The sequence below is a fragment of the Mobula hypostoma genome, chromosome 3 (genome assembly GCF_963921235.1).
Source record: "Mobula hypostoma chromosome 3, sMobHyp1.1, whole genome shotgun sequence".
Lineage (NCBI taxonomy): Eukaryota > Metazoa > Chordata > Chondrichthyes > Myliobatiformes > Myliobatidae > Mobula > Mobula hypostoma.
Window position 1 is genome coordinate 190,852,433 of NC_086099.1, and position 13,861 is coordinate 190,866,293.

At 38.6% G+C, this 13,861-nt stretch overlaps 1 protein-coding gene across 6 annotated transcripts in view; it reads right to left on the reverse strand.

Annotated features, from left to right (window-relative positions):
• mpp7a (MAGUK p55 scaffold protein 7a) overlaps positions 1 to 13,861 on the reverse strand; it is a 526,318-nt gene that overhangs the window by 259,442 nt on the left and 253,015 nt on the right. For 5 of the 6 annotated variants that reach the window (XM_063044292.1, XM_063044293.1, XM_063044295.1 and 2 more), the window contains exon 4: positions 3,508 to 3,626. The exons of the other annotated variant lie outside the window; for it this stretch is intronic. In XM_063044292.1, coding sequence (XP_062900362.1) covers positions 3,508 to 3,626 — 119 coding nt within the window. The remainder of the gene's footprint in view (positions 1 to 3,507; positions 3,627 to 13,861) is intronic. 6 annotated transcript variants of the gene reach the window in all.

The window sequence follows — 13,861 nt, forward strand, 5'->3', positions numbered from 1 at the left end:
AGATAAGCTAACCAATAAAGAACTCGGCTTGATGGCACAGTAAAGTTTCCAGAAGATCCTATTTCCTTCCCACTTTTGAAACGTCTGCCACCACTCACTCCTCCAAAATACAACTGGTGACTACATGGTCTTTGCAAAAAACAAACCTCGCCAAACTTCTGAATATTGTAATACCTCTTACTAGTTACCGCAAATGGTTTATTAAAAATAATTTACTGCAAGCAGCTCTTCCAATGCAAGGCCTGCTGAATCATCAACTTGTATTTCTGTTCTTCAATACTCAGGTGAACCTTTCTCAGAAATTCTCTCTGACCTGAAGTTCCTTAATACACATAAAATCTTAAACATTGATTGGGAAGCCAAAAACAGCACCATCACATCCAAATTCTTTTCAACATAGCTTTCTAATATATCTCTAATTATCACGTTTACGTTGTATTCCCTGCAAATGTATTCCACAACATGTAGCATGAAGGTTGATTTGTGCTGAAGGAGTGAAGGTAGTCGGGGCTGATTTCCATTTTATAACACAGAAATACGGGCGGGGGGGAGCTATAGGTTAAAGTGAGCTGAAACTTAAAAGTATTGAGTAATAGTCATAGAAAAGCACAAATACATATGAAAAATAATCATAATACAATTTCAATTCATTCTTCAAAACTCATAAGGGATATTAAAAAAAGCTTTATGTTGTGATATTTCCCACCAGAGTAAATGAGACTCAATAATAATCATTGATTAAGTATGGTTGATACCAGCTTTAATGAATTAGGCCATTTTACTCACTGTTTACAAATATACTACTTTTATATGCAATTCTCTTTTATTTCTTGTGCCTTTCTCCTCACCTCTGTATGCTATAAAGGCATCCGTTAGTCTTGCGAGACCATGGATCTGCACCTGGGAAGTCTTCACTCTCCAGGGCGCAGGCCTGGGCAAGGATGTATGGAAGACTGGCAGTTGCCCATGCTGCAGTCTCCCCTCTCCATGAGACCGATGTTGTCCAAGGAAAGGGCAAGGGCCAATACAGCTTGGCACCAGTGTTGTCGCAGACCACTGTGTGGTTCAGTGCCTTGCTCAAGGACACAACACGCTGCCTCAGCTGGGGCTCGAACTCACGACCTTCAGATCACTAGTCGGATGCCTTACCCACTTGGCCACGTGCCCATATGCTATATACTAGTAAAAAAAATTGCTCAACAGTGGAATTTCAAAATATTCAAGAAAATGAACAGAAAATACCAACAGGAATTATCATGGTCCAGTCAGATAGTCATTAAAAATTCCCGCTTTATCAATAACTACAAGTTTCCACAAATTCTGTAAATAGTTGAGAGAAAACTTGTACCACTTTGGAAATCAGGTACAAGTTTTTCTTTGGTTTTAGAACAATATTAAGAAATAAGTAATACTGGTCATGAAAGAACATTGCTGGAGAAGTAATACCAAAAATGATGCTGTACTACTGTTCTATATTCTATGTAATCTTTTTCTCTGCACCATTTGGAAATGGTTTGTGAAAAATTAAATCTAACGAAGCTGTTTCCCTTAACACTTTGAGATACATTCATCAAATTCCTTCCAAATTTCCTTCTGCCTCCACTTGTACTTATTTATACAGACCACTCAAGTGGCTTCTGTACTAATTTATGTCATATCCTTTTGCACATAGGCATTGATTGTGTTGGGGGCAGACTGCGTTTTATCCCTGCTTACTCTCAAGAATTCAAAATCATAACATGAGTAAAGTAAAACATATACAATCCATGAGATGATGAGCACTTGTTGCAATCTCAATCTATTACTATTAACCAATTTCAAGCAAATTGGTAAGAGATCATTGTTGTATTAAAGCTTTAATGAGATTCTTTCCTCACAATTGTAATTCAATGTATTCTATTTGACTCTTACCCCATCTTCTGGTTATAATTTAAATTGCACTTGCAAATCAAATCACGAGACACAATTCAAGAGACCATAAAATGATATTGTTATTCCAATGTAGATTTAAAATAATGGAGAAGTACGGAGTTTCATCATAAGGACCCTTAAAGAATTAACCATTACAAACTTTTATGGGCAGAACACAGTGACAAAGCTCCATAGCTCCAGTGGCCCAGATTCATGTCTGTGTTCATGTCGGACCTACGCTGCTATCAATGCAGTTTGCATACTCTCCTTGGCATTGCAAAAGGTTCCTCTGAAAGCTCCTGTTTCCCTCCACATCCCAAAGCTTAAATGTGCTTCATCTGCACTTGAACAGTAGAAAATAGAGGAAGTTCGTGAGAATATGGGGTGAATAAAATGGAAGTAACGTAGGAATTTTCTAAATGACTGTCTGATGGTGCAGATTCAATTGTTATTTACTGGGGTCAGTGTCTGAATGAAAGTGATTCTAGCAACAATTTCACATTATGCTGTCAATTTTATATTTTCTAATTGTATGGTAAAAATAGAAGCTTTTGATTTACAAATTACTGAATTCATTGGTAATTAAATGAATGCCCACAACCAGTGTTGGAGCATTCTTAATGCACAAAACCTAACCAGACCATTAATATTCAAACAAAAACAGAAGTAAGCTGGATGGAGTTTGAGGATGAGGATGTGTTGAGTGGAAGAGACTTGGGCTTTGTGAAAGGAACTTCAAGCTTTTATTACTTTGATTTTTGGGCACTCCTACTTATATTCTTATATGGGGCATCCTTGGTCATGTAAGCTATTTTTCAAATTACTGAACAAAAATTAGCATAAAAATATGTACTCTCTCCACAAAGCCATATGGTCAGATATTTACAGCTACAATAAGTTCAAACCATTTAGTTGGCGAGGTTCTCTATTTAACCCACATTGCCCCGGGAAGTGCAGAGAGGGAAAGTACATTTATATGAGCACAAGCAAAAATCAGGTTGAAGTCCAAATGCCCTTTTACTTGTAGACCTTCTAAGTAGTAAGAAGGTGAAGACAACCTCTTGATCACAGTTCATTGCTGCTGGGAGAAGTTAAGGTGCAAATTTTCAATAATTATATTATATACACACACACACACACACCTTCAATGAACTGAATCCAACACGGAAAAGCCTGGCTTGATTAATTCTACACACCAGTTATCACCTCATTGAAATATGCCATTCTTGCACATCAATTATCAGTTTATACAATTTGGGACACAAATCCTTTTATAAGAACAGAAAACTATGCAAAGAGAAACAATGCTTGAAATCAAAGACTCCTATTCTTTCTACAGCTTTAAACTTTAACCTTGATTTCCTGCCTATAGATACTGACTCTCCTCCAGTGTTTCCAACCCTTTCAATTTTCATTTCAGATTTCTGACGTGCAGATTTTTGATTTTCACTGCTCTTTTTATGCACTCAAGCAATATTCATCATAAAGCCAGTGGAATAAAAAGCTGCTTGTCTGATTAACTTAGTTGTCAATTGACCAACTTATATCCAAAACATTTTTTCATCTGCTTTCTTGGTTAGATTGTACTGTGGTTACCTTCACTAATGAATGAAGGCTTTTTTCACCAAACATATCCCGTAGGAAGGTCAGATCTTCCTGGCTGTTCACATGTGACTGCAGCTGGGCTGGCAAGGAAGCCAACAATTCATACAGACCTGTGAATAAATATGAAATACATTAAGTAATTGAAAATATTATATTTAACTGATGGCTATTTTGTAATTGCCTGCATGCACTGCTTTCTTTTTAAAACGTCAAGGAAATACACAGCCAGTTAAGGAGAATTTGTACAAAATTGGCAGGTTTAAAATCTCCAGAGGAACACAGGGTTGCAAAAGGCACTGTCCTAACTGAGTGACATATTTCCCCGCCAACCTATAGGCAGACAGTAGCTCGCTGTTCCTCAGTAGCATACAGCACAAACCATCCATCAGGCAACAGCCATCAACATGAGTCAAAGTAATGTAGCAACAGAAAAAGCTCAAATCCTCTTTAGGGAGGTAACCTGGCATCGTTTAAAGTCAAGTCACAACACACGTTTGATTTAGCAGAAGGATTACACAGGGTAAAAGGACAAACTTCTGCTTTCACTTGGCTGCAGCGTACAAAAACAAGTATGTTAACAGGTTCTCCAGAAAACAAATTCATGCCCCTAAGTTTTAACCAATATCACCCATTACTACCAAATTAACTATTTTGTTTTTCACTTACTATTGTAGTTCCACTTGTGGGGAAAAGAGAGCACATCATTAAAGAGTGGTGTAACAACAAAATCATGCTCACATATCAACACCCTCCCCCTTTACACCCCCAACCCTTTCTCCAGAATTTAATAAAAGCCCAAGCTACTGGTAACCATTGCTATAGTTGATTGGTAAAACAACAATAAGCCAGTCATCTGTAAACACGTTTACCAGTATTGTTTCTTTAGAAATTATCTACAATAACATCTATTACAATTCTTTTAGCACAAGTAGATTGTTTTTATATTCAAATGACAGAACTGAGGTACTGCCTAAAAGTCGAAGTCCCAGATTGCGTGTCAGTTTTTAAATTAACAATCAGAGATACTGCACATTTTTGATGATTGTTTTTAGTTTAATCCTGTAAGTTATAGCTATACATTGCCAACCACAGCAGTTTATTCATACATGTTAATTACCAAGTGAACAAAATTGACCACAAATATTTCACGCTCTCTCTGGTAACACAAGGTCATCTTCATGTCTCCATTTTTGCTTTGTTACGTAAATTTAAAAATCACCCATCTCCAATAGAAAAATTAAGACAGACAAACCAAGAGGCTAGCCATGAGCAGAATTTAACCATATGTTTAGAGATATTACAATTTTCCAGTAAACCACATAAAAAGAAAAACAACAGTCATTGCTTACACACAATATGTCTTATATGTGCTCACATGTTTCATGAGTGCCAGCCTTAAGGAATGCTTTGGGTTCATTTCCACAGTACATGAAACCTTGCCAGTATATAATATGAAAAGTGCATTATTAATACAAGAAGAATGTCCTTGGCTCCTTTTAATCTGATTTTCATCAGTAGTAACAAGAACCATTCCATATATTTAAAAATCTTATCCTAAACCCAGTAAACAAGGCAGAACTGGTGACTGAAGTGTCTGCAACATCATGTACACTGAAGTATGATGAATAAATCAAAATAATTCCTGCTAATTCTCAGAAAGATAGGAATGCAAATATAAATGAAGACTACCAGTTATACTACAGCATCTGCCAAAGCTTTTTGACAGCACCTATTAAACTCCTGAGCTGTATTGCTGAAAAGGACAAGGCCAGCAAACATATGGAAACACCACAACCTCCAACTCTTATCCTATTCAGACTTTGACAGGGCTTTATTGGATTCCTGGAAGTCACTACCTGACACCGATGTGAGAAAACCTGACCTATAGGGTCCGCAGTAGTTCAAGGGTATGTTCAGGACCACCTTGTCAAAGGCTATTGGGAAAATGCAATTGACAGCACTTAGTGTACTCTGTAAATGAATTAAAAACAATGTCATTCTCATTCAAAAGTGGTCAAAAACCTTCAAAAAACAGTGATGAAATGAAAACAAATATAGGGAACAAAACCGTAGACATTGATTACAGACTGATAATTTTATGACTATACAATGAATGTAATTGGATAAGAATGCCTATGAGAACAATGGAACCAAAATTATGATCTATACTACTTAGTAGACTAAACTTTTGGAAACTTCCCTCCACTGATGATTGGCAGCTTCTCATACAGTGCTTTGCAGTTTTCTTGTTAAATTTCATGACATGCTGTCAAATTAAAAACTGTTTAATCAGTTAGCTCTAATTCAAAACAGATCTTCCCCACACTAAATATTTTATACTTCACATTATATTCATGCTGCAAACAGAATTGATTAAACATGTAAAAGGACTAATATTATTCAAATTCATCTCAAGAATCATTTACTTAGCTGGAAGCATCACTAGGCCACCACAATTAGCAGGTAATTGAGGGAAATATAGCAGAAAATTAGGGAAAACATTTTGCTGATAAACTCTGCAGCAGAGAAGCTTAATGCTGCAGTTTTATGGTAAATGTCTACATGACCAACTTAGTATACTTGGATTTTAACTTCCTAATAAATTCTTCTGAATACTGTAGCATTTCCTTTGGGTTCTTGAATTCAGACTAAAAAACTTTTCCCATTAACATCTAGGGACATTAAATTTATTTTGAAAGGAAGCAAAATTGAATTCTGCAATTTCACATCCTATTGCAATTAAACATTTATATATTACTTGAAGCACCCTTAACATGATATCTTAATTGGTTCACATGGTGCTCATTTAAAAATTAAATTCCAATTAATAGATTTTTTTAAACAGATGAAGCTTTTTAATAAAACGCAATAAACTTGCTTTGCAGAAACAGATACATCACCGAGTTTAATAACATCATTCACACAATTTGTCATTTACTCAGGTAGCCCTCCAGTAGAAGTCCTATATTTGATTTACCAGTGGAGAACTAGATGCAAAATTAAATTACCACTGAACAGAAACTCAAGAAGTTCTCTTGCAGATAAAAATTTTGGAAATTCGTTCTTTTGGAGACTATACCCCAGTGTATCACAGTAAAAGCAGTCAGTAAATAACAAATTTATAATAACTGTTGACAGGGGTTTGTTTTGACAATGTAGTCTGTGAACTCCATCACAGTACTGAGCGAGAACACAGCCAACTAGTTCTGTATTGCTTAAGGATGTCAGGGGGCTGCTTCCAAACTGGACAGACCCCTTTCCAGGCTGTATTTTAAAGTTTTACAACTTCCATCAGATTGTAGTTTTGAGATCTTACAAACACAAGTGGTTGTTCAATCTCAACCTCAACTTTCCAAACAAATTCTCAGTCTTATTCAGACCATTTGTAAAATAGGCAAAGCCAGACGAGACAAATGGTCATGATAATAAAAGGAAAACAAATATATTAGTATCAAAGAATAAATGAAATTGCTATATCTGTATTATTATACATAAAAATAAAAGCTACCATCAGTCACCTTTCAAAGATTTGATGTTCTGTGACCACATGAACTTTCAATATTCTGCAACAAGGTTACAAATTCAGCATATTTTTATATGTATGTGCAAAATGAGCATAGTTCCAAAGTGTCTTAGTCACTTAAATAGTTTGATATTTAGTCTTCAGGACTTCAGACCCTTCCATACTGCAATACATTTTCCAATCCTATCAAAGAACAACAGATCTTGTCTCATCATCCCGCTTTTTCCTCGCTTAGCATTGCAATTTTCTTTTCTCTGTCAGATTTATCCAATTCCCTGAGAAACTTCATCTTGAATCTGCATTCATCATCCTTATCAGACAATCCAAACCCTAAATACAAGTTTCTCTTCATACTACAATTTTGCAGAATACCGAAGAAAATCAAAGTTCAAAGCTCAAAGTTAATTCATTATCGACGTCCAAGTATGTCACCATATACAACTCTGAGAATCATTTTCCTATGGGCAATCACAGAATCAATGAAAGAACACACCAACAGGCCAGAAAACAACAAGTGTGCAAATACAAAGAGAAAAAAGGAAATGATAATAAATAAATAACCAATAAATACCAAGAACATGAGATGAAAGGTCCTTGAAAGTGAGTCCACAGGTTATGGGAACAGTTCAGTGATGGGGCGAGTGAAGTTGAGTGAAGTTATCCCTCTGGTGCAAGAGCCTGATGAATGAGGAGTAATAACTGTTCCTGAACCTGGTATTAAAAGTCCTGCGGCTCCAATAGCTGCAGCGAAAAGAAAGCATGGCCTGGATGGTAGGGGTCCTTGAAAAAGGTTTCACCAGTGATGGACTTGGCTATATTTACTACTTTTTGTAGGTTTTTCCGTACAAGGAAATTGGTGTTTTCATACCAGGCTGCAATGCAACCAATGAATTTATGCTCCACCACACATCTCTCAAAGTTTGTCAGTTTTAGATGACATGCTGAATCTCCGCGAACTTCTAAGAAAGTAGAGGTGCTGCTGTGTTTTCTTCGTAATGACACGTACTAGACCGAGGGCAGTTCCTCTGAAATGATAACACTGAGGAAATTAAGGTTTCTAACCTTCTCCACCTCTGATCCCCCGATAAGGACTGGTCCGTGAACCTCTGGTTTCTCCTCCTGAAGTCAATAATCACCTCCTTAGTCTTGCTGACAGTGAGAGAGAAGTTGATGTGACACCACTCGATCAGATTTCAATCTCCCTCCTACATGCTGATTTTTCACCACCTTTGACTCAGCACCTCTGATGGTGATGTTGTCGGCAAACTTAAATATGGCTTTAGAGCTGTGGTTAGCAACACAGTCATAAGTATGAAGTGAGTAGAGCAGGGGGCGAAGCACATAGCCTTGCAGTGCACCTGTGCTGATGGAGATTGTAGAGATGTTGTTACCCAGCTGAACTGACCGGGGACTGCCAGTGAGGAAATCAAGGATCCTGTTGCACAACAAGGCATTGAGGCCTAGGTCTAGAATCTAACTGATGAGTTTTGAGAGGATGATAGCACTGAATGTTGAGCAGTCATCAATGAACAGCATCCTGATGTATGCATTTTCACATTCCAGATGTCCCAGGGTTAAAGGAAGAGCCAATAAAATTGCACCTGCTGTTGACCTGTTACGGGAGGAGGCAGATTGGAGCAGATCCACGTCACTTCTTCGGCAGGCTTATGTTTCAAAACCAATCTCTCAAAGCACTTCATCACAGTGGATATAAGTGCTACTGGGCAATAGTCATTGAGGCAGGTTTCCATGTTCTTCTTAGGTTCCGGTACAACTGAAGCCTGCTTGAAGTAGGTGGGTACCTCAGACTGCAGAAGCGAGAAGTTAAATATCTCAGTGAGCATTCCAGCCTGTTGATCAGCACATATCTTTAGTATTCAGCCAGGTGCCACATATGGGTTAGATGTTTTCCATGGGTTCACGCTCCTGAAGGATGTTCTCATGTCAGCTTCAGAGACTTAAATCTGAAGTCTCCGTGGGAGTTTGTAGAAGTGTCTCCATGTTTTGATGGTGAAGTGCACATAAAAGGCAATGAACTCATCTGAGAGCGAAGCAGTGTTGTCATCTGTGTCGCTTGGTTTCACTTCGTGGGAGGTAATAGCCGTCGCTACCTGTACACAACATGTTTTATGAGTGTTAGCCTTAAAGAATGTCCTCAGTTCACTTTTCACAGAAATACTAAACCTTGGCAAGTTGCTCCTCGAAAGTTCTTCCTCCTTAAATCCTTAAGGGCTGGATTATCAGTGATCAGGTTCACTGCCTGAAATCACTAGTCACAGGGCTGTTCCGGACCCATAGGGCTGCTGAGCTCAACCTCCATAACCAGTAGCTGTCCCACAAGTTTTGCAAGCCCAAAACAAGCCACAGGTTGACTTAAGCCTAAAGGCATTGAAAGGATTTTAAAGTTACCCTGTCATCAAAACATGGATGATATGGTTCAAGTGAACAATTGCTTGCACCTGCCTTAAACTTCTTCATCAGGCTCATGTTGACCACCTGTTTGCCTTCATAGATTCTGCCTGACCTGCTGTGTTCTTCCAGTGGTCTGGTTTTATTTGGCTCCGTAGGTCCTCTGATAGGACTCTTACTGACAAAATGCTCATTGCTCATTGAAGAGCTTTGGATTTCCTTTTACATCAACATCAGCTATCTTGTCTCACAATCTAATTCACTGAATTCATTTCTCATCTTTCCTTTATACTTTAAGATTCAGTCCAGTCTTCCTTTGCATCAAGCCCTAAAAGCCAACTTCCTCCACACCTTTGTTTCTCAATATCCTGCTCTTGAGAATGTTTACCAGCTGGAATACTCTACCTTTGGTTATTCTCCTCGTCCCTCTTTTAGGAATCTACCTCAAATCTATCTGAAATTATCTTCTCTCTAAATGCCATTACACCTCTGCTTGTGTGCCTTTCATTTGATTTTACCTCAATCAGATCTCTGTCAAATTGTTGAAATTGGACGTCTTCCTGTTAAGCATTAAAATTCCTAATTGTTTCATTTTCTTTCTGCGTACAGGCAGAGACAGTACATTGCCATGATCTGACCAGTATTCCTGAGATTCTGAACCACTATCTGTCAAGTTGAAGGATATTGATTTGAAACATCAACATTCCCTTACTCCACACATACAACCTGAGCTGCTTAGTATTTCCAATATTTTGTGCTAAACTTTAGATTCCCAACATCCACTGCATTTACCCTTGAACTAATTTTAGCAGCATCTTCTTGTCGAATGAGGCATATTCTGGTGAGAAAATTCACATGAACACATTAGAAATTCCTCTCCTCCTCTGCTCTGAATACAAACACTGCCTTATTCAACATTTCAGTGATCAGTTTACCATCATCAAAATATATTTCCAAATGATACCAAACCTCCACAAATATCTTAGAATGGGCAGAGTCTGTGGCCCTTTTCTGAACAAAATATACCTTCCTCCATTCTCCATCAGAAAAGTAGCAAAAAGCTGAAACACCGGGTGATTTATCTACAATGCAATCTATCTAAGCCTTACCTCCAAGTTTCTATGGCCAAGTTGCTCCGGTCTATATTTGGGTTCTTCCCCATTAAAGGTAACAGATTATATAAATTAACAAATAATTCTGATATTCAATACAAAACTGAAGTGAAGACATACGCCGATGCACAGCATTATCAACACACACTGACTTGCTTAATTCCTCCAACAGGAGGAACCGCTAGGTTTGAGTGGCCCCCCTCAGAAAGGCCGCTGAGTTCATGCGGTTACTCTCCAATGCTCTCAGAGATGTTATCAAAATTCTGAGATTTATCAATTGGATTGGAGCTCATATTGGCCCCTTCCAATTCTACAGTTTTTTTTCGTGTTTTCGTCCATTCTTTCTTGCTGCCAATTTGCGGGATGGAGGGTTGGAGGTTTGGGGTTTTATGTTCTCGTTGCTGTTTCTCCGTGTAGGTGATATATTAGTTTTTTGTATGAGGGAGAGATTTGGGGTTTGATTTTCTCATTGCTGTTTCCTTGTGTGGGCAATCTGCTAGTTTTTTTGTGTGCAAGAGAGGGGGTTTGAAGTTATTGTCACTTTTTTTTTTCCTGGTGGGCGATGTTTTTTGCAAGGGAGGCAGTTTGGGGTTTGCGGAGTTTTGTTTCTTTTTCTTTTCGTGCGGGGGCGTTGATATCTTTTCTTTCAATGATAACTTTGATTTTTCTGTATTTCATGGCTATCTGAAGACAAATCTCAGTTGTATTTCGCACACATACTTTGATAATAAAATGAACCTTTGATTTTGTGTGTTGCTCTGGATTTCTAGAAACTGCAGAATCTCCTGTTTACACAGCATTATCATGTGTTTTCTTAATTACAGATGCTGCAAAGTATTAATAATGCCCATTGCCGATTACTCTACTATCACTTCTTACTGGTAGCAATAGTTCTTAACGGACAGGAATCCGAAAACTTCAAACAGCTGTCTTGTTGAAGTGGCCATGCATCATGTGTGGACTCAAACATGGACTGCTCATTCATTATTAGTCTGAAATGGGGGAAACATCTTATCTTGTATGTTAACTTGACAATTTTTTATTTACTGTACTTGATCTGGTATTGGGAAATGAACCTGGTCAGGTATCAGATCTCTCGGTGGGAGAATATTTTGGAGGTAGTGACCATAACTTCATCTCTTTCACCATAGTGCTGGAGGGGGACAGGAGCAGACAATTTGGGAACACATTTAATTGGGGTGGGGGGGGGGGAATATGATGCTATTTAGCAGAAACTTGGGAGCAGATGTTCTCAGGGAGATGCACAACAGAACATTTGCCTGGAGTTCAGCAGAGGTATGCTCCACTGAGGCAGAGAAAGGATGGTAGGATTAAAGAACCATGGTGTACAAAGGATGTAGAAAATCTAGTTAAGAAGAAAAGCTTACTAAAGATTCAAGAAACTGGGTACTGTTAGAGCTCGAGAAAATTACCAGGTTGCTAGGAAGGAGCATAAGAATGGAATTAGGAGAGCCATAAGAGGCAATGAGGAGTCCTTGGCGAGCAGAATTAAGAAAAAGGCCAAGGCATTCCACAGGTATGTGAAGAGCAAGTGGATGAGCTGTGTGAGAAAAGGACCAATCAAGTGCGATAGTGGAAACATGTGCAGGGAGTCAGAGGAGGTAGCACAGGTACTTAATGATTACTTCAGTATTCACCAGGGAAAAAGACCTTGGCAATTGTGGGGATTAATTACAGCATACTGAAATGCTTGAGCATATAGACATTAAGAAAGAGGATGTGCTGGAGCTCTAGAAAAGCATTAAGTTAGATAAGCATGAGATATACCCTAAGCTACTGTGATAAGCGAGGGAGGGAGGAGATTGAGCCTCTTGCGATGATCTTTGTGTCATCAATAGAGATGGGAGAAGTACCGGAGGATTGGAGGATTGTAAATGTTCAGAATCAGAATCAGGTTATTTATCACCGGCATATGACGTGAAATTTGTTAACTTAGCAGCAACAGTTCAATGCAATACATAATCTAGCAAAGAGAGAGAGAAAAAATAAAACATAATAAATAAACAAATCAATTACATATATTGAATAGATTATTAAAAAATGTGCAAAAACAGAAATACTGCATATTAAAAAAGTGAGGTAGTATGAAAAAAGGGAGTAGAGATAACCCAGGAACTTATAGACCAGTGAGTCTGACTTCAGTGGTGGGCAAGTTGTTGAAGATCCTGAGAGGCAGGATTTATGAGCATTTGGAGAGACATAATCTGACTAGAGATAGTCAGCATGGCTTTGTCAAGGGCAGGTCATGCCTTATGAGCCTGATCGAATTCTTTGAGGATGTAACAAAACTCATCAATGAAGGTAGAGCAGTGGATGTAGTGTACATAGATTTCAGTAAGGCATTTGATAAGTTCCCCCATGCAAGACTCCTTCAGAAAGTGAGGAGGCATGGGATCCAAGAAGACCTTGCTTTGTGGATCCAGAATTGGCTTGCCCACAGAAGGCAAAGGGTAGTTGTAGATGGTTCACATTCTGCATGAAGGTCAGTGACCAGCCATGTTACGCAGGCATTTATTCTGGGACACAGCCTCAGTTTTTATAAATGACCTGGTTCAGAGGGATCTTGGGGTCCATGTCCATAGGACACTCAAAGCTGCTGCACAGGTTGACAGTGTGATTAAGAAGGCGTACGGTGTGTTGGCATTCATCAACCATGGGACTGAGTTCAAGAGCCATGAAATAATGTTACAGCTATAGAAGACCTTGGTCAGATTCCACATGGAGTACTGTCTTTAGTTCTGGTCACATCACTACAGGAAGAATGTATAGAGAGAGTGCAGAGGAGATTTACAAGGCTGTTACCTGGATTGGAGGGTGTACCTTATGAGAATAGGTTGAGTAAACTTGGCATTTTCTTCTTGGAGTGACGAAGGATGAGAGGTGACCTGATACAACTGTATAAGATGATGAGAGGCACTGATTGTGTGGATAGCCAGAGGCTTTTTTCCAAGGCTGCAATGGCTAACACCAGGAGGCATAATTTTGAGGTGCTTGGAAATAGGTACTAAGGGGATGTCAGGGGCAAGTCTTGTTGTTTTTTTTTACACAGAGAGTGGCGGGTGCGTGGAATGCACTGCCAGGTGGTGGAAGTGGATATAATAAGGTCTTTTAAGAGACTCTTAGATAGGTACATGGAGCTTAGAAAAATGGAGGGTTATGCACTCGGGAAATTCTAGGCAGTTTCTAGGGTAGGTTACATGATTGGCACAAGATTGTGGGCTGAAGGGCCTGTAATGTGCTGTAGATTTCTATGCTTTATGTGCTTATTAATTTTGTGTTA